This window comes from Vigna umbellata, chromosome 4, assembly GCF_029865625.1.
Source record: "Vigna umbellata cultivar VRB3 chromosome 4, Vumbellata_1.0, whole genome shotgun sequence".
NCBI classification, from domain to species: domain Eukaryota; kingdom Viridiplantae; phylum Streptophyta; class Magnoliopsida; order Fabales; family Fabaceae; genus Vigna; species Vigna umbellata.
In genome coordinates this window covers 33,111,631-33,133,256 of record NC_142168.1, presented here as the reverse complement: position 1 = coordinate 33,133,256, position 21,626 = coordinate 33,111,631, and the positions used below count along the sequence as shown (strand labels likewise).

At 39.4% G+C, this 21,626-nt stretch overlaps 1 protein-coding gene and 1 pseudogene across 2 annotated transcripts; one reads left to right on the top strand and one right to left on the bottom strand.

The window, feature by feature from the left end:
• The first annotated feature begins 1 nt into the window (after position 1).
• LOC148199944 (cycloartenol synthase-like) lies at positions 2-4,667 on the top strand. Its single transcript, XM_088113304.1, is given in 17 exon segments — positions 2-200; positions 202-286; positions 543-719; positions 799-888; positions 1,051-1,245; positions 1,315-1,566; positions 1,703-1,891; positions 2,333-2,446; positions 2,570-2,692; positions 2,908-3,030; positions 3,215-3,313; positions 3,509-3,565; positions 3,638-3,684; positions 3,780-3,923; positions 4,094-4,271; positions 4,389-4,469; positions 4,574-4,667. Coding segments are annotated over 17 exon segments (2,154 nt in total). The 5' UTR covers positions 2-87; the 3' UTR covers positions 4,661-4,667.
• Positions 4,668-6,365: 1,698 nt separating this feature from the next.
• Positions 6,366-20,881, bottom strand: LOC148199943 (U3 small nucleolar RNA-associated protein 21 homolog; annotated as a pseudogene). Its single transcript, XR_015785911.1, has 16 exons — positions 20,866-20,881; positions 20,395-20,706; positions 19,475-19,659; positions 18,988-19,117; positions 17,781-17,956; positions 17,070-17,152; positions 16,582-16,654; positions 15,870-15,935; positions 15,081-15,123; positions 14,270-14,409; positions 13,833-14,045; positions 8,369-8,453; positions 7,914-8,208; positions 7,313-7,569; positions 6,747-6,966; positions 6,366-6,622 (listed from the first exon to the last, which is right to left on the bottom strand). The product of XR_015785911.1 is annotated as a U3 small nucleolar RNA-associated protein 21 homolog (transcript).
• Between the last annotated feature and the right edge of the window lie 745 nt (positions 20,882-21,626).

The following is a 21,626-nucleotide window of genomic DNA, read 5'->3' as shown; positions in this document are numbered from 1 at the left end:
AGGGAGTGTTGGAAAAGAGGAAGGGAGTGTTGGACTTGAAGTATATATACATATACACGGAGAGAAAGAAGATAAGAGTAAGTTAAGATGTGGAAGCTGAAGGTTTCAGAGAAGGAGGATGAGAGGGTAAGAAGCGTGAACAACCATATGGGAAGACAATTCTGGGAGTTCCATCAAGATCTTGGAAGCAAAGAAGAGCGAGCTGAGGTGGAAACAAGTTCGCCAGGAATTTAACAAGAACCGTTTCAAATATAAACACAGTTCTGATCTCTTAATGAGACTCCAGGTGTGTATATATATATAACATATCAAAAGATTACTGAGTCAATCTATCATTCTCCTATATATAATGTTGTTCCTAGTTATATGTTATGTTGAAAATGTAAGTGTGTCTCATGTTGTTCCTAGTCATATGTTGAAAATGTAAGTGTGTGTCTCATGGTTTATGTCTCTAGATGAATTCTGCTCTTGAAAGTTCCATGACCACCCAGTTAGGTTTTTGTGTTTCATTTGCATGCAAGATTTACGTATGTGTTTGTCAGTTTGAAAGGGAAAAGGGCATAAAGAGGAAGAAAGAGATTGAAAGGGAGGAGGATATAAATGAGGAAGTTGTGAGAAGAACACTGAAAAGAGCCCTGAGAAGTCTCTCAACCCTGCAAGCTGAGGATGGTTTCTGGCCATCTGACTATGGCGGCCCTTTGTTTCTTTTACCTGGATTGGTACGTAGGTAGCATTAATTCTCTTTTCATGCAACATTATATTTTAGCTGGATTAATTGGTGGGAATAATCATGTGTAGGTAATTGGATTGTGGGTGACTGGGACCCTTAATGCAGTGTTGCCGAGGGAGCATCAAAGCGAGATGCGGCGGTATATGTTGAATCACCAGGCATAAATGAATTATATATGACTCTGAATGTTAATATATATATATATATATATATATATATATATATATATATATATATATATATATATATATATATATATATATATATATATATGATGTGTTAAGTTATATAATTAAGATGGATAAGTTATGGTTATACAGAACGAAGATGGAGGGTGGGGGTTGCATATAGAAGGCCACAGCACAATGTTTTGTACAGCTCTGAACTATGTGAGCTTGAGGTTGCTTGGAGAAGAAGTTGATGGTGGAGAAGGAAGCATGCAGAAAGCAAGGGCCTGGATTCTTCATCGTGGTGGAGTCACTCACATTCCATCATGGGGCAAACTCTGGCTCTCTGTAAATTCATTACTTTGTTGCTTTTTTATTCATTGGATCCATAATTTCCACTGATAAAAGTGTTGGTAGGTTCTTGGCGTATACGAATGGAGCGGCATGAAGGCAATTCCACCGGAGATTTGGGTGCTTCCCTACTGTGTTCCTTTCCACCCAGGAAGGATGTGGTGTCACACTCGATTAGTGTATCTACCGATGTCGTACTTGTATGCAACAAGATTTGTTGGACCAATCAACGCAGTTATTTTATCCCTCAGAAAAGAGCTCTACACCTTTCCCTATCACTTACTTCAGTGGGATGAGGCAACGAGTTTATGTGCCAAGGTAATACTCTTACTATTTTTTTTTTACTAAAAATAAAACCAATTTATAATATATAAATGGATACACATCGTTTTATAATTTGGTTTTGTGAGGTTCAATTAAGTTAATTATGATATGTTTTATTCTAATTATGCAGGAAGATATGTACCGAACTTGTCCAATGACGCAGAATATTTTATGGAGTTTTCTTCAGAATGTAGGAGAACCTCTTCTCATGCGATGGCCCTTCTCGAAGCTAAGGCAGAAAGCACTCCATCGTGTAATGCAACATATACACTATGAAGATGAAAACACAAACTACCTTTGTATTGGACCCATTAGTAAGGTAATAACGATGTTAACGTCTTACCTGTTATATCATCTTCTTAATTATTGTACAGAAAGTAAATGAAAACTCAACTAATACTTAATAAACATGAAATATTTTATGTTCACCACCTAATGCTCTAAATAGACTAAAGCTGAACTAAAAAAATAGGTAACATATATTTTTATTTTTTATGAACTATAAATTTTAAAAAGAATATAATTATCTAATTATCTTTGACTATTTCTAACGAATTGCTTCCAAAAGTATCTCTTTGCATTGCGTGCAATCCTTTTACTAAAAAAGGGAAGAAAAGAAAGCACACCAACCAGATTATGGGGACACGATTATATTAAACCATTGATATGAATATTTTAAAGACGTAAACTTGATAGCACTATGTTAATTTTCTTAGTAATTTGAATAAAGACAACCGAACAGGCTAGCCTTATGAAACAGGTACTAAACATGGTTTGCTGTTGGGTGGAGAATCCCAATTCTCAAGCATTTAAGTGTCACATTTCAAGAATCAAAGACTATCTCTGGGTGGCTGAGGATGGAATGAAAATGCAGGTTCTACATAGCTTATATATTCTTTCTGCAGAAGTTGACAAATGCATTTAAATTAACTTAAACTTGTATTTGTGAGTAAATACTGTTCTGCAAATTCTAATGAAGGTAGTTCATTAATGTCAGGGATATAATGGTTCACAATTTTGGGATCTTGTTTTGTCTGTTCAAGCAATCTTAGCTACCAATCTCGAGGATGAATATGGTTCAATGCTTAAGAGAGCAAATAATTTCATAAAATGCTCACAGGTATAGTACACTGATTAAATGCTGTTGTAATCGACGAATAACTCAACATATTTATATATTTATATGACTTAGTCCAATCGAATAACTCAACATCTCGAGACAATAGAGTTTTGTATATTTTGTTATTTATATGGTGTTTCACTTTGTTATTTAAACTTAGACTCGGGATTATTTCCGACAATCATAATTATTAATTACATTGAACGTGTGTGTAGATTACAGAAAACAGCTCTGGTAATCCAAGTTATTGGTATCGCCACATTTCTAAAGGTGGATGGCCTTTTTCAACTGCAGACAATGGTTGGCCTTCCACAGACAGCACTGCAGAAGGCCTGAAGGTGATGATGAATGAATTTGCCATTAATTTCAATAAAATTCCAATCTTAAATCTTAGTTCTAGTTTAATTAACAGTCAAAAACATAGAATTAATCCGATGATGGTAGAACTTTTCTGTTACATTTTATCAAGCTATTAGTTTCTTAAGTCGTTTGTTTAACTTGTTTGTACATGTCTTTTTTCAGACAGCAGTTCTGTTATCAGATTTGCCATTTGAGATAGTGGGAAAAACAGTGGAAATAGAACACCTATACGAAGCTGTTAATTTAACATTATCCCTACAGGTACATATAAAAAATTTAGATGTGACTAAAACATATTTTTACCCGACATTATATTATATTCAATGTAGACATACTTTAAGGTATCAATGTATAGTGGAAAGTGACCACGGTCGCAACTACAACCACAATTTGTAATATCAAATTAAAAACTTCAGCGTCATTGGTTAATGAATTTTGTTACTGATGATATATCAGAACAGAAGTGGAGGATTTGCATCATATGAGCTCACGAGATCTTACGCATGGTTGGAGGTAAAACTATTACTTTCTCTTAAATGAACAGCTATAGTTTCAATCTTCTAATACGATTGATTTTTGTCACAGAAAATGAATCCAACAGAAACATTTGAAGATATCATGATCGATTATCAGTATGTTTGACATGTGGTTTCTTATAATTTATTCAGAGTTAGAATATGATTTTTTAGAATTGTATCAAATTTAGGAGTTCATAATTTTGTTATAGGTGTGTAGAATGCACATCATCAATAATTCAAGGTCTTGCCTTATTCAGAAGACGATATCCAACTTATAGAAGGAAGGAAATAGAAACTTGTATTGCTAAGGCAGCAAGCTACATCGAAAGCATACAATTAGCTGATGGTTCATGGTTTGCTCTGTTTCCCCTCAAACTCATTTCTTTTGAAATGTCATAAGGAATAAACTCATGATATTTGAAATGCAATGATGATACAAAATGCTTTATGGAGAAAGGGTAGAGGATGAACTTAGATATTCTTTCCCTTGCAAATTTCAAAAGATTTGTAATTAATTAACTAGGTATGGATCATGGGGAATCTGTTATACGTATGGAACATGGTTTGGAATAAAGGGACTCATAGCTGCAGGGAAAAGGTACCAAGATGAGAACAGCATTAGAAGAGCATGTGAGTTTTTGCTTTCCCATCAACAACTTTCTGGTGGGTGGGGAGAAAGCTATCTTGCATGTCAACAAAAGGTAATCTTTGATTTTGGTAATCCTGTGCTTTTCTCAATATAGATACTCTTCTTTGATTTTGCATATTACAATTTTATGTCAAAGACAAATAAAGTAATAAAAGTACAACTAAAACAGGTTTACATGAATCTAGAAGGAAACAAGTCTCACGTAGTGAACACTGCATGGGCAATGTTGGCACTCATTGAAGCTGGACAGGTATACCAAATTTGGATGTGCAGAACATAATCTTTTATAGAATAAATCATGAGGTGAAATGAGAGAACAGACTTCTATAAAGTTAGTGTTTTATTTTGTGGTAGGGTCAAAGAGATCCAATCCCATTGCATCGTGCAGCCAAGGTTTTGATCAATTCACAAATGGAAAATGGGGAGTTTCCCCAACAGTAACTTACAGTCACTGTAATACAAAATTACTGTAACTTACAATCGTTTTTTTAGATTTATTTTGAGAAGATTTTTTCATCTAATATGTGTTTTCTGAAATACAATATGTTGTTTTGTAGGAAATCATAGGAGTGTTCAATAGGAATTGTACTATCAGTTACTCTTCGTATAGAAACATATTCCAATATGGGCCCTTGGAGAATATCGAAGTCGTATACTGTGTTGTCCTAACAAGTAAAGGGTGGAGAGCAAGAACATAATAATGGTGTAAATTAGCTTTATTTTATGCTTCCGTATATCATTTCAATAATTCATCTGCATACTTATCTGCATTGTTTGGTTGGCAAGCCAACGGAGTATAATTGTTGGAAAATTTCTGTCAAATAAACCACAGATAGAAAATGTAAATTGCTTTGTCCCAGCGAAGGATCAAGAGTAACACCATCATTGGATAAGTTCCACGTTCTTGGCATGTCATTTTCTCAGTTGAAATACACATTTTCCTTTCCCTGAAATACAGCTAAGGAGAGAAGAGATAGAAAAAACCTTTAAATGAACCGTGATAAGAATAAGACTCAAGGATGTACAGAAAGAATTTCGAGATCCCAGAAAGTAAAAGTTTCTTGTATAAAAATAAAATTCCTTGCTTTAAAATAATTTTTCTAAAATATTTCAAAATAATATTCACAAAATATTCTAAATGAAATTTTCTTTACAAAAACATCCATTCTATAATGATATAAATGTTTCCAACACATTTTTTAATAGTTAAAAAATTGATCATGCATCTAATTACATCATTATATAAATGAAAAGAGTAATACAACTCATTAATGCGTAGAGTCAAAACCATATATATATTCCCTTTAACTCTTTCAAATCTCATCTCTTTTACTTTTTACACATTTAAAATACAAGAAATTAACTGATTTGTAAACTTCAGTATATAGATTTTAACGTAATATTCCTTTTTTAAAAAGTTTTTTCAGGTAACATGCAGTATTTTCAACGCACTTAAAGTCGCATATTCCTCGTTTCTGACTAACATATTCGACTTTTATTTCATTCTTTTGTTGCATGGATTTTCATCCATTTTTGGTTGAGATTTCCCGTCAAAATCAGTCCAAATGTTGATAAAGTCCTACGACGGTCCTCAGTATGATTTGCTGAAATAGAATAGGCAAAAGAGAAAGCATAATTTGCTGAAAACATTATATTATATAAGAGCATTTATTTTAATTCGGCTGATACAAAATGTAAGTTACAAAAATTGCTTTAGTACGATGTACGATACTAGTATCCCGTTACAAGAATTTCTTGCTATGATCACCGTCAAACTTGACAACGATGATAAGAAACCTCATCCACCAGCTTTAACAAATTTACTGCTCTCACTTCTCTATAAATCCCAACTAAAAAGAAGGCTCAAATGCATGTCCACGCACAGTGCCTTAATTATCACTCCAGAGGGTTGGCATTGCAAGTTAAAATTGTCACCTAAATTTGGGAATTACTAAGAAAGGCGACCACACATCTCGAACTTTGAAATAATTTATCTACTCTTTGCCATACCATGCATTGAATATCAAGAAGTTTCCTTGCCTTTTCTTGTAAGCATGATTGCTGCCGAATTGTCTCACTGAATCTGGCAAGATGAAGAAATATTGTAAACATGCAATAGCAACCAATAAAATCACATTCGTTTGAAATCAATAAACACTAACTAACAGACTATGGGGAAGTCCCTAACCTTTAAAAATAGCCTGATGACAGCTTGTAGAAACTCGAAATTATTTCTGCAGGAAAGTTCATGAATAAAATAATCCAGAAGCCATTCAATAGATACCAACTCAGATCTCTTCTCTGCTTCTTGCTGATCATCATCATCAATGATCTGAAACATTCGAAGCTCCATATCCAGTGTTGATGGAGATAATCCTTTAATATAATCAGTGAACGCTGCATCTACAATGTGGAACGCTAAATTTTAGAGATAATTGCATTACAGATTTTCAGAGAAAGTAAATTATAATTAATCAACCACAATCTAAGCATCATGCACACAAAAATAAAATAGCTGAGGCCTTACAGTTGTCTGTCTCTTTTGAGCATTGAAGGAGATACACAAAACGTGATTGTGGCATATCTGATATTGTCTTCATTTGTTTCCCAACCTCTGTTTTATCGTTCTCCTTCAAGGATAACTTTTCCGACTCAAACAATATTTCCCCAGAGAGGGATGGAACAGAAGGCAAGAAGAATGGAGCTTTTTCAGGTTTTTTTGGAGGCTCAATAGGCTTATTGCGAACCTGGAATTTAGTTGTTTTAAATTTAACAAGCAAGAAAAAACACATGTCATTCATGACCATGGCAGAAAATATACATGAAATTCAAGGAAAAGGGGAAATTTGATTTGGATAAGTTGTTTTCATTTCCTTACATCTAATTACAAAAATGTCACCATTTTGTCAACTTGTTATATTTTTAAATTGTTTTCCATAATTCATATACAAGCTTAGGAAAATAATGTGACATTTTTTGTAATTAAAAGTAAAAATAGAAAAGAAAAATACAGAACATTCTCGCAAACCAAATGACCTCCAAAATTTCAAAAGGTTCATATCATGAGATGCAATACTGCTGAGAAATGAGGACCTTTATAATGTCTAAGTTGATCAAGTTCTGCCACTGGCTCTTAGGCAGCAAGGAAAGTGTCACCAACTCGGGTATTTGCTTATCCTGAGTTGGGAAATCCAGGTCATTTTTAGTTGGGATGCATTCACTGGCTCTTCAGAATGCTCATCTTGAGAACGTTCTACAGAGAGATAGAGGGCAATTTGACACTCACAACCTCTTTTCCACTTGCATACGAATCTATGTTTGAAGTACTAGAGAACATTGCCTGGTTTACCCTGACAAAATTTCCATCTATCAAAACTGGTTTCTTCTTCAAAGTTATTAAATTGCAAAAGTAACAATTTTCACATTCGGTATTATTTGCACCTTTCAGAAACATAACAAAACAGTCTTTCTGTTATTCCAAATATGATAGTAAATGTCTTATAGGGAGAATGTTACTTCAGATAATCATACATCTCTAGCAATTCTAGAAAATGATATTCACTTAAGAGAAAATAATTACAAACCCAGGCCCAGAAAAGAATATCAATAAGATGCAATAAACATTTGGAAAAGTAGAAAATGTTTTCCCCAAAATTGTGTTCCATGAACCAAGAAAATAAATTTGGAAACTCACCACAAGTATACCCCATTTTGATCAACATGGGTAGTTGCTAATATATCCATGTTTGAGGACAGAGATAATGCTGTGATAGGTATATCAACATGTATTGCATCTAACTGTCTTGCTAAGATTACATCCCAAATTCTAAGACTTCCATCCATACTAGATGACAGAAGCCACTTCCCGTCCTCACTGAAGCACAAATCTGTTATTCGATCTGTGTGACCTTCAAATTTACGCACAAGTCTAAGAGCCACCACATCAAACAATCGAATTGTTAAATCATCTGCTACTGTAGCCAGGAGACCTAAAAATCAATAAAACTCTACAATCACTTCATGACCCTATACGGTAGGAATTTCTTTTCCCATACATTTTACATTATATTTTTTAATCATACATAAGAATTAGGAAAAAACAAACATGGAAAATGGAATACGAAAAGTAATATAAAAAATTCTATTTACCGTTATACCGATGATACACAATCTTAACAACTGAAGAGCCAATCTCCCATCTGGATTTAAGATCACGTTCTTTGAAATCCCAAACCTGCAATTATATATATATGATAGAAACCTCCACAACAAACCTAATCAAAACTCCAGACTCACACCCAGCACACCAGGTAATGAAGAAAGATCTCTTTTATTCACACAAGAATATCTGTATACAATGAACAATAGAGGCCTAACCCTCTCCCCAGGATAGAACCTGTCTAACAAACAATTAACCAAAAGTCCCCCCTCCTACACTAACTCTCCTATTTATAATGGTTTCCCTCCTCACTTAACTGCTAAAGGCAGTTAAGTGCCAGACCGTTAGTTAGTTAAACGCATCAGTTGTGCCTCTTCCTTCTCTCGTACACTATCCACTTCCCCTTATTCCTTTCAGGTCTATCAATACCCTCCGCCTGAAATTCAACCTTGTCCCCAAGGTTGAAGTCAGGATATTGTTCTCTGATAGTTGCCTCGTCCTCCCAAGTTGCCCCATCTGAACCTCCTTCCTGCCACTCAATCAGCAATTGTGGCACTGTCTTCTTTCCCTGTTGAGCTTGCCTTCTCCCCAAAACTCCCACTGGCCAGAAAGACGGCCCTTCTGCTTGCAATTCTCGCGGTAATTCCTTTTCTACCCTTCGCTCCCCTATAGCTTTTTTTAATTGGGATACGTGAAAAACGGGATGGATCCGCGCTGTATCTGGTAACTGCAACTTGTAAGCTACCTCCCCTACTCTCTGACTGATCTGGAACGGCCCAAAGTACCTCGCCGACAATTTTGGGTGCAACCTAGTGGGCATTGAAGTCTGCCTATGAGGTCTTATCCTTAGATAAACCCAATCTCCCACTTCAAAATTCGCTGGTTTCCTTTTCTTGTTCGCTTGCCTTATCATCTGTTCTTGTGCCTTCTCCAAATGAAATTTCAACTGTCTCAAAGCCTCATCACGGGTCAAAAGCTCTTGACTCACCGCCTCAACTAAAGTTTCTCCCGGGATGTATCTCTGCAACGAGGGAGGTTGCCTCCCATAAACTGTCTCAAATGGGGTGCACTTTATAGCTCCTTGATAGCTGGTATTATACCAATACTCAGCCCAAGGTAAGACCGCCATCCATCCTGCTGGTTGCTCCGAACAAAAACATCGGAGGTATCCTTCTAGCACCCTGTTCACGACTTCAGTTTGGCCGTCCGTCTCGGGATGGTAAGCCGTACTCATTTTCAGCTTTGTCCCCAATCCCTTAAAGAGTTCTTTCCAGAAAAGACTAAGAAACAAGGGGTCTCGGTCACTTACCACCGACTGAGGAATCCCATGTAACCGAACAATCTCCCGCGTGAAAACCTCAGCAACCGTTCGGGCTGTGTACGGATGTTTTAAGGGCAGAAAATGGGCGTACTTACTCAAACGATCCACCACAACTAATATCGCATCATGCCCTCTCGATTTGGGTAGCCTCACAATGAAATCTAAGCTCAAATCTTCCCACACCGCGTTTGGAATCGGCAATGGTTGCAATAACCCCTGAGGAGAAGAAGACAGATATTTGTGTTGCTGACATACACTGCATCGTGCTACGAACTCGGTCACGTCTTTCTTTATCCCCCTCCAAAATAGGGATTGAGCGATTCTCCGGTAAGTTCGATAAACTCCGGAATGGCCCCCTGCCTGCGTTACGTGAAATTCTGCTATTAATGTGGCAATCCACGACGATTTGGCTGACAGCACCAGCCGGCCCTTGTAATGAAGCCTTTCATTCTCCAGAGAATACGCAGGATGGGTGTTCGGGTCTGCTTTGATTTCTTCCACCACTTTCTGCAAAATCGGATCCGCTGCCACTTCCCTGGTTACTTCTTCAAAATCTTGCCAGTACGGTCTGGCCACCACCCTGAGTTCTCCCTCCTCCGTGCCTTCCTCTTCTCTTTTCTCGACAAAGCATCAGCTACCTGATTCAATGTTCCCGCCTTATATACGATCTCAAAATCGTACCCCATCAGCTTCGCAATCCAATTTTGTTGGTTTTGGGTAGTGATGCGTTGTTCAAGCAAGTGTCTTAGACTTTTCTGATCGGTGTGGACCACAAATCGCTGACCCAGAAGATATGGCCTCCAGTGTTGAATGGCCATCAACGCCATTAATTCTTTCTCATAAATTGACTTACTTAGCGTCCTCTCCGACAACGCCTTGCTGAAGTAGGCGATAGGTTTCTTATTCTGCATCAGCACTGCTCCGACTCCTCGACCAGACGCATCACATTCAATATGGAACGGCTGCCGGAAATCTGGCAAGGATAATACGGGCGCCGTCGTCATTGCTTCCTTCAGATTTTCCCATGCCTCCTCTGCCTTATCGTTCCAAGCGAATCCCCCCTTTTTTAACAACTCCGTTAACGGTTTGGCGATCTTGCCGTAGTCTTTTACGAACTTCCGGTAATACCCCGTTAGCCCCAAGAACCCTCTCAGCCCCTTCAGAGTTTTCGGTCTCTCCCACTCCTTTACTGCCGATACCTTTTCCGCATCCATTTCGACCCCTTTTTGCGAAATCACATGGCCCAAGTACCTTACTTTAGTCTGCCCAAACTCACACTTCCCCTTATTTGCCACCCAGCCATCACGCTCCAGGACAGACAACACCGTCTCCACATGCTTCAGATGCTCCCCCCATGACCGGCTGTAAACTAAGATATCGTCGAAAAAGACGAGGACGAACCTTCTCAAAAAGGGTTGGAAGAGGCTGTTCATCGAACTTTGGAAAGTCGCCGGCGCGTTAGTGAGTCCGAAGGGCATCACCACAAATTCATAGTGCCCTTGATGCGTCCGGAATGCTGTCTTCTCTATATCCCCCTTGTCCATGCGAATTTGGTGATATCCCGCTCTCAAATCTACCTTTGAAAAGTAACACGCTCCCTTCAGCTCATCCAACAATTCTTCAATCACGGGAATCGGAAATTTGTCCGGTACGGTGGCCCGATTGAGCGCCCTGTAGTCGACGCAAAACCGCCAGCTCCCGTCCTTCTTCTTTACCAAAATGACTGGGCTCGAATACGGGCTGTGGCTCGGCCTGATCACCCCAGTTCGAAGCATTTCCGCAACTTGCCGTTCGATCTCACCCTTCATGACATGCGGATACCGATAAGGCCGGACGTTCACTGGGTCCATTCCCTCCTTCAGCTTTATCTGGTGCACCCTCTCTCTTTCAGGTGGAAGACTAGTGGGCTCTGCGAACACCTTGTGATACCGGCCCAATAATTTTTCCAGTTCCTCCCTCTGTCTTTCAAAAAGGTCCTTGCCATTCTGCTTCACGTTTTGGGCCTCCCGCAAGCCCAACTCCCAAATCAGTAAGCAAACTTCCACGTCATCTACTTTTGATAAAGTTCTGGGTCCCACGATCTTTCTTTCTAATGTGGGGTCACCTTTAATGGTGATCTCCTCTTCTCCCTGTCGGTAAGTCATGATTAAGGTCCCCAGTCCACCGTCACCTTCCCCAATTTCCTCAACCAGTCTATCCCCAGAATTAACTCTACCCCTCCTAACTCGAACAAATAAAACCGTTCAACGATATCAGCTTCTCCGACCTTTACTGCCACCTGTTCACAACACCCCCTAATCTTTTTCCGTTGACCATCCCCCAAGCACACGAGATATGGCTGGGTATCCTCCACCTTCAACCCCAGCTCCTCCACTACTCTGCGACTAATGAAATTGTGGCTCGCGCCACTGTCGATCAGCACCAAGACCTCTCGCCGACCTATCCGCCCCCACAACTTCATCGTTTTGGGGGACGACAACCCCCCTGCTGACAAAGCCGACAGTTCCATTTGAGCGATGTCCACTTCTGTTTCCGTCTCGCCGCTGTCTTCCTCCTCCTCATCCACCACGATCAACATGCGAAGTCCCCGTTCCGGGCAGCGATGACCCGGACCAAACGGCCCTCCGCAGCGGAAACATTTGCCCTCCTCTCTCCTTTTCAAGTACTCCGCATAAGGTAAGTTTCGCGGCCCTCGATCTCTCCCGTCACCAGTGGTTCTAGCAACGCCTCCTCCTTGGGCCGTCTCCCTCTTAACCAACCCGACACTCTCGATGGCTCCCCCTCGGTTCTGCGTTTCTCTCGGTGGGTCCACCCGCGCGACTGTTCCCGCCGACCGCCCCCACGAACTTGGATTTTTGTAACCCGATCCTCCTCCCGTCTTCAACGGCGCACAAAACTTTTCAACGTCCCTCGCGACCCGCATCGCGGTCATAAGGTCTGGCGGATCATGCGGTCTCACCTGGTCGCTCACCTCTTCCCTTAGACCCGCCATAAAATAACCCAGGATTTGCTCCTCTGGAATTTGAGTCGTCTGACCCACTAACACCTCAAAATCCCTGGCGTAGTCTTCCACCGGCCCCGTCTGTCTGATCGCCGATAGCTTCTCATAGATGGTTCCCCGAGTTCCTCCTCCGAAGCGAATTACCAACGCTCTTTTCAACCCCTCCCACGAGTAATTCTTAGTCTTCTCCCGCCAGAATCGGAACCAGCTTCCGGCGTACCCTTCCATGCTGATAAAAGCCAGTTGCATCCTCTCCTCTTCTTCCACTTTCTGTACCTCGAAAAACTTTTCCGCCCGACTCATCCAATTCCAGGGTTCGCCACCTTCAAACACGGGCAATTCCACCCGCTTCCGCCAATTGATCATCGCCCCCGTACGTCCTGCTCCGGTTTGGCCCCCTTCGTCTCCTGCTCCTCCAGCGTTATCATTTACAGACGATTCACTCCCATCCCGTCGCACCCCTCTATTGTCGGTCTTGCGGTCTTTCAGGATCGTCAAAATCGCTTGGATATCTTGGCGCATCATCTCACAGTTCTGCCTCAGCGTCCCGGTTTCATGTCGCAGGTACACCGTTTCCGCTTTCGTTTCTGCCAACGCCACCTCCACCGCTTCCATCTGTTCCGCAACCGTCACCACTCTTCCCTCCATCACGTTCGGCTATCAATGGATCCGGCAGGTCGGACCAATTTGATAGAAACCTCCACAAAAACCTAATCAAAACTCCAGACTCACACCCAGCACACCAGGTAATGAAGAAAGATCTCTTTTATTCACACAAGAATATCTGTATACAATGAACAATAGAGGCCTAACCCTCTCCCCAGGATAGAACCTGTCTAACAAACAATTAACCAAAAGTCCCCCCTCCTACACTAACTCTCCTATTTATAATGGTTTCCCTCCTCACTTAACTGCTAAAGGCAGTTAAGTGCCAGACCGTTAGTTAGTTAAACGCATCAGTTGTGCCTCTTCCTTCTCTCGTACACTATCCACTTCCCCTTATTCCTTTCAGGTCTATCAATATATGAGAATTTCCTGTATAATGTAGCTATGCTAACCAAAGTGATTATGAATTCTTTCTATTAACTTTAACAAGTGGAAATCAGAGTATCTTCAAACAGAAAATACAGACCTTTATATCTCCTTTGTATCCTGCACTAATCATGAGAGTATTTGTTGAGTCACAAGCAACTCCAACTACTTCACCATCATGAGCACAGCTTCTTGATTCTGAAATGTCAATGTAAGAACCCCTGCGAATTCCAGATTGAAGGTTAAACCTTTCAATCCAACCACCTGCTGTCCCTAGAATGGCAAAATTGCCACAAGCACTGATAGCACAAGCCTGTTACCATGTGAAAACAGTAGTCAGCTAGAACCAACCCATTTGTCAACAACTTTTAGATATTGACACCCTAAGAGAACACCATACGCTTAGTAACATTATTACTCCACACATCCAATGGGTCTGTTAGCAAATCGAATTCAAAGCAACGAAGTAGGTACTAAAAAATAAGTATAATAATTTCCGATAAACAGAAAATATTGAATAAAAGTGGGATTTCTGACCTTTACAGGTGTTGGATTTTCAGGACATGGATTCAGTATATGCTCACCAAGAACAAAATTTTGAAGTCTCCAAACATATGCCTTGGCAGTATCCATATGACAAGTAATCACATTGGACCAGTCACGTTCTCTAATTTCAGCTGAAGTTTTCACAAGAAAAGATGTGATACTTGTTAAAGTAGATTAAATAACAAATTCATCTAATAAAGAAATCTGGAACTGCAACAATAGATAAGCTACATGTGTATATATGTCAATTTAATCACAAGATTTTAGTGACTTTTCTTTCACTCAACAATATATTAGGGACTATATTTACCGATAGGGGTCTATTTGGTATACAACACAAGACCTTTTATGGGGTTTTTCTTAGTAGAGACTTGCAGAGAGAATACACAGCCTTATTCCATTCCGTTGATGTTTTATCTTTTTCTTTGTTATTTTATTTGTAACCTGTTTTTCTTATGGATGATCCTCTATCCTCCAAATTCAGAGTAACTTTCAGCTCTCTGTCTCAATGATTTTATTCTTTTATTGAAAGGAAAAAGTAACAAACAGTTTTAATCCCAAATTGTGACAATTACTAAATCTTAATTAAATTGACCAGAAGACAACACAAATTATCATTACTACAAACTTCTTTGTAAACCTATGGCCATATAACCCTCAATCATTTTGTCGGTTCAGCAGCACTTTTAGTAAATGAAAGAATCAATTCATATAAACAACAAATCAATAGATGAAATTCCATTTATAAGTTTGGCCGTCAGGAAAATTACTCCTGAATGAAAACATGCCAGAAAGAACTTACCACAATCAAATGCAATCACAGGCTTCAATTTTATTTCTTCTTCCTGAGCGACAGATATACACAAAAAATAAAAGAGGATAAGTAGATAATTTGAATTGAAGTATGTAAAACACAACACAAATATAATTAAATGCACCATAATCATTAAATTGAACAAAGTTGGGTTACCAACTGCCGCTACTTCCATACAAATTGTTTACAAACAAAATGAAAAAATAAAAATAAAAAAAGAAGAATCACAGTACCATACACTTCTTAATCCCCTCTACCTACCCATGTTGACATTTACCTTAAAGCTCAACTGAGGCATTATACAAATATACATTAACATGGTTAATTGGTATAAAACATACCAATGACCTAATAACTAGGTAGTATAGAATAAAAGTAATTACAATCTCCATTATGCCGACATTCAAGTTTCACATGGCATACAGGAACCATGATTTACTGCACTCAACATAAACGAGTTGTCAAAATCATGTGCATATGAATCTCAGGTCTGAAACATGTATAAATTCAACATTTACTCTTCTGTGACAAGCTTGTTAAAAAATTAGAGTAGGCAAATAGAAAGCTTAGACGTATTTAACTAGAGGGAAGAGTACAAATAGGAAATCTGAAACTCATGGAAAACAAAGGAAAGCAAAACATGAAACATAACCCACAACAGAATCTAAGCAACCAGAGTTTCCCCAATAAACCACAGAAAAATCATTCGTAATCAGTCCCAAAAGTACTTATACAAAGTTAAGCAACAAAAGCCAGGATAAGAACCCCCAGCCATACCTTCAATTTCAGTTTCTTAGCACGTTTAGAAACATGTCTTTGAGAAAGCTCCCTGCTTTGTTGATCCTGCCAAAATTTTAACAAATACATCAATGTTGTAAATAAGAGGAATTGAATAGATAATGCACAGTAAAGAGGCAATAAAAATTAAGCCATGAATATGGTCATTACAATGGGCAGGGAAAATAAATGTATATGAAAACAGCTTAGAAAAGTTCAAAGCTGGAGAATTAAATTACATGTATACATTTAATAATATCTGAATGCAGTGACACTGGCTTCCACATAACTAGCAAATCATACAAGGAGAAACTAGAGGGAATACTACTATTTTAATGCATATTATTAGTAGAGTTGTCAAAATGGGTATTGCAAATGGCAGCTCACCTATCTAACCAAAAAGATAAACCCTCTCACTTTTTACTATGAACACCCCTCTCTCACTCAGCAGCACTTCCTGAGAGCGGCAGTGCAGCCCAACTCTCACTCACCCTTGAACCAAACCAATAACTACCCACAGGTTTGTGACCCATTTTTTCAGCTCTAGAAAATGTTTGGAAATCGCCTGTCCACATTGGCAATGCCTTTAACAACAGTAATAGTAATGAAAGAAAACTTTTTTTCAAAAACAAATAGCAACAAATATTGAGGGAGAGAGAAGTCACAATTAGAACAAAATAATATTTTCCTATAAATGAAAATTATAACCAACCTGAACTACAGAGAAAAGGCGAAAGGCACGATCCTGACCAGCTGAAAGAATATGTCTTCCGTTGGCATAAAACCTGCCATATAATTAGCAAGAGTAAGTAACAAGGACACATCCCAGATTCAACGTGAAAAATCACAATCATTATGTAGTAAGTTCACAATATCTAAAATATGCAGAATAGCTTAAAGCAATCCATATGGTTAACATCATAATGAATACCTCATTTTAGAAATAATATAATAACCAGTCAGAAAAGAAATAAAAATAATATCGAAAAACTTATCAATAGAAAGTAACTATTCTCTCAGAAAAATAGCTCTCCATATAAGAATCCATATGCTGAACATCATAGAGAGGTCAAGTAAACAATATTGTTCCAAATTAATAATCAACTCCTTCAAAAACTAAATATCTAATCATTACTTTCTATGAATGCAACAAAGTTAAACATTTCCTATATAAATTAACACTTGAGGAAAAAATATTACTTTATGCAAAGAGGAGGAGCACTATGCCCACTTCGGAAGCGTAGAAGGCGAGGATCACCATCACTTGTATCAAATATCCACATCTGAGGAAATAAAAGTCAGACATTTTAGTACATCATCAGGAAGAATGGGAATGTAAAATTAATTAAAAGTAGAAACCAAGATGAAAATTGAAAAACTGCCTTCAGGCTTTGCTAGAATAAATTACCTTATCTATAGAAAAAAAAATCACACAAAAACACTTTATTTTATCAAATAAAATATGAAACAAAATGGACAATGATATGAGCACAAGCTTCAATCATGATAATAACAAGTAAAGCACAAAGGCCTAAATAAAGTCCAGTCTAAATTCATAACACTGAAAGCCAACAACCATGGTCAACCAGCAAAAATATAATAATATTGCTTAGGTGATTATAATCACTATAAATTTACAGTTTTCTATGAAAAAGAAAACTATTATCATTGAGAAAAATAATGTCATGTTGATAGTACATAGTGTTATATCGCAGATATCCAAGTTTACCTGCTATGTTTCAAATATCTTAAAACTACACAAACAACTTCCTTTCTTTTTTCTATAATAAATTTTGAACACAATCAACAGACAAGCATCTAAAGTTACATTCAAAAATAATATCCTCCCAATTACAAGGTCAAAAATTTAATCCCATGTATGCATGGATGCATCTGAAGAATAATTCTTACTTTAATAGAGTTGTCTGCTGATGAACTCATTAGCACTGGTTCATTGGCAAAAAAATGTAACGAGGTGATCACACTATCATGAGCCTCTCTTATAACTGACTGGAGTCTTTTCTTTTCCAGATTCCATATGCTTATAACACCAGATGAACCTCCAGAAGCTAGAAGAGGTTGCCCATCTGAAACAAGTAAAATAAATAAATTGTTAAAAATAATAATTACAACCATAAAAACAACTAGAAAAGATTTCAGATTGACATTATTTAATCCAATATATTTTGATTGGAAGAAGACAATAGATTAGTGTTTCACTGGCAGAGAAGTGTAACACGTACTGCTGACACTCATTGAATATATTTCATAAGCCAAATAATTAATTGAATAATACAATCAACACCGTCTTTAGAACCTCAAGCTATATTCAATTTAAGGGGGGTCAAACACATTCTGAGACAATGAATGGGAGATTATCCATTAATTTTACTACAAGGCTTCAAAAATATGTGTNCCCTAACCCCTAACCCCTAACCCTAACCCCTAACCCTAACCCCTAAACCCTAACCCCTAAACCTAACCCCTAAACCTAACCCCCTAAACCCCTAACCCCTAACCCTAACCCCTAACCCTAACCCCTAACCCCTAACCCCTAACCCCTAACCCCTAACCCCTAACCCCTAACCCCTAACCCCTAACCCCTAAACCCTAAACCCTAAACCCTAACCCCTAAACCCTAACCCCTAAACCCTAAACCCTAAACCCGAAACCCTGAACCCGAAACCCGAAACCCGAAACCCTGAACCCGAAACCCGAAACCCGAAACCCGAAACCCGAAACCCCAGACCCTCGACCCTAGACCCTCGACCCTAGACCCTAGACCCCAGACCCTCGACCCCAGACCCTAGACCCCAGACCCTAGACCCCAGACCCTAGACCCTAGACCCTAGACCCTAGACCCTAGACCCTAGACCCTAGTCCCTAGACCCTAGACCCTAGACCCTAGACCCTAGACCCTAGACCCTAGACCCTAGACCCTAGACCCTAGACCCTAGACCCTAGACCCTAGACCCCCGAACCCAGACCCCCGAACCCCGACCCCCGAACCCAGACCCTAGACCCTAGACCCCTGAACCCCGACCCCCGAACCCCGACCCCCGAACCCCGACCCCCGAACCCCGAACCCCGAACCCGAACCGAACCCGGAACCCGGAACCTGGAACCCCGAACCCCGTACCCCGAACCCTGACCCCTGAACCCTGACCCCGGAACCCTAACCCCGGAACCCCTAAAAACCCTAAACCCTGAACCTTGAACCCTGAACTCTGAACCCTAAACTCTAAACCCTACACCCTGAAACCCTTGAACCGTAAAACCTAAACCCTGAACCATGAACCCTAAACCCTGACCCCTGACCCCTGACCCTTGAACCGTAAAACGTAAATCCTAAACCCTAAACCCTAAAAACCCTGAACCCTAAAAACCCTGAACCCTAAAAACCCCGAACCCTAAAAACCCCGAATCCTAAAAACCCTAAACTCTGAACCCTGAACCCTGAACCATGAACCCTAAACCCTGACCCCTGACCCCTGACCCTTTAACCGTAAAACGAAAATCCTAATCCCTAAACCCTAAAAACCCTGAAGCCTAAAAACCCTGAACCCTAAAAATCCTGAACCCTAAAAACCCCGAACCCTAAAAACCCCGAATCCTAAAAACCCTAAACCCTGAACCCTAAACCCTGAACCCGGAACACTGAACCCTGAACCCCGAACCCCGGAACCCTGAAACCCGAACCCCGGAACCCCGAACCCCGAACCCTGAACCCCGAACCTAGAACCCGGAACCTCGAACCCGACCCCGTAACCCCACCCCCGACCCCCAAACCCTAAACCGTAAAAAACCCTAAACCATAAAAAATCCTAAACCCTAAAATACCCTAAACCCTAAAATATCCTCAACCCTCAACCCCAACCCCCAAACCCCAAACCCCAAACCCCTAACCTTTAACCCCTAACCCCAAACCCCGGTACTCTAAACCATAAACCCTAAACCCTTAACCTTGAATCCCGAACCCCGAACCCCGATCCCCGAACCCTGATCCCCGATCCCCGAACCCCAAACCCCAAACCCCAAACCCCAAATCCCAAACCCCAAACTCCAAATCCCAAGTCCTAAACCCTAAACCCTAAACCCTTAACCGTAAACTCTAAACCCTAAACCCTTAAACCCTCAACCCTAAAATACCCTCAACCCTCAACCTCAAACCTCAAACCCCAAACCCAAATCCCGAAACCCAAACCCCTAAGCCCTAAATCCTAAACCCTAAGCCCCAAACCCTTAAACCTAAAAAAAACCTGAACCCTAAATATTCAAAATTATTTTTCTCATACACCTGAACTAAAGAACAATATTCGGATACAGATCTAGTTAGCTCTCACCTCCATTTAAGGAGCAATAAATAAAAAACGCTGACTACAGCTGCATGCTCTTTTACATTTCTCTTGGAGCTTCTTTTTATCCTCAGCAAAAATTTCCCTCTTTTTCTAAATTTTCAGATTTAGATTCATCAAACCCACTCCCCAAATTTAACTTCGTATTTGCCCCCAAATTTTTAAAAAACCTATATCACATTTTGGCGTTCCCTCTACAACCACATTTTCCCTCTTCACATTTCTAATTTCTCTTCCCTGCATCACAATCTCGAATCTCTCCAGAAGCTTCTTCTCACCAAAGCCATCTTCATCGACGAAGACACGTTCTCCAAAGCCTTCCTTACCGCTGACCAAGCCCGCTCCATCAAACTGCTCCAGCCACGAGTTGAGATATTGGAGAGAGAGGTTGACGCAGCCATCACCGCTGCCGCTCGCCCTCGCTCCGAGAAACGACAAGCTGAGGCCGCTCAGAAAGTCGCCGACTTGCGCGCATTGGAGAGCTGGAAAGCGTTAAAAAATGAAATAGGGACCCCGGGAGTGATTCATACGACAGTTTATGATTTTTGTTAGTAATGTTTTTTTCTTGGAGATTGGTTTCTGGTTTTCTTTAACCTTTTCTTTTTCTTCTGGGTATTCATACGACAGTTGAAATAGGACACCGGGAGTGAAGTTCATGGTGGCGCTTGATATCGGAAGTGACTTGTTCTGGGCACCCTGTGATTGCACAAGATGTCTTGCTACTGATAGCCCAGCCTTTGCTTCGGTATGTTTTATTTTCCTTTTTTTGTGACCGAAATGAAGTTGTTCCTATAGTATATTGTTGTTGATTATAGGGTTTTTCTCTAATTGGCTTTTTAAGGGCATGTTGCAAGAAGGACACTTCTTTTAACATTGCATTGAATAAATGATTTTATTATTAGAAGAAATGTATCTAGTTAGATGCGTGTGTGGTGTAGTGAGGTTTTGGTTGATCTATTTTTCATATCGAGTGTTTTGTTGCTCTATTTGTTTTATTTGATAAAGATTTTATTTGAGTGCCTTGTGTTTACGGTGGGTTTAAATGTTGATTGAAAAGTAGAATGTCATTACACATTGGGTGATTGTATGTTTTATTGAAATGTAGTGTAAATGTGAGTGGTTTGAGTCGCACTTGATGAATTATGTAATTTATGTTAAATTCCATCAAGTTTGGTGTTGATGAAATGGTAAGTAGTTTGTGTTTGGGTTCTAGAAATTTTCATTATATGCTCTGTTTTGCCTGTTCATAAACTGATTTGGGAAAAGGGTATAGTGACGTTGCGCACTTGATGAATTATGTAATTTATGTTAAATTCCATCAAGTTTGGTGTTGATGAAATGGTAAGTAGTTTGTGTTTGGGTTCTAGAAATTTTCATTATATGCTCTGTTTTGCCTGTTCAT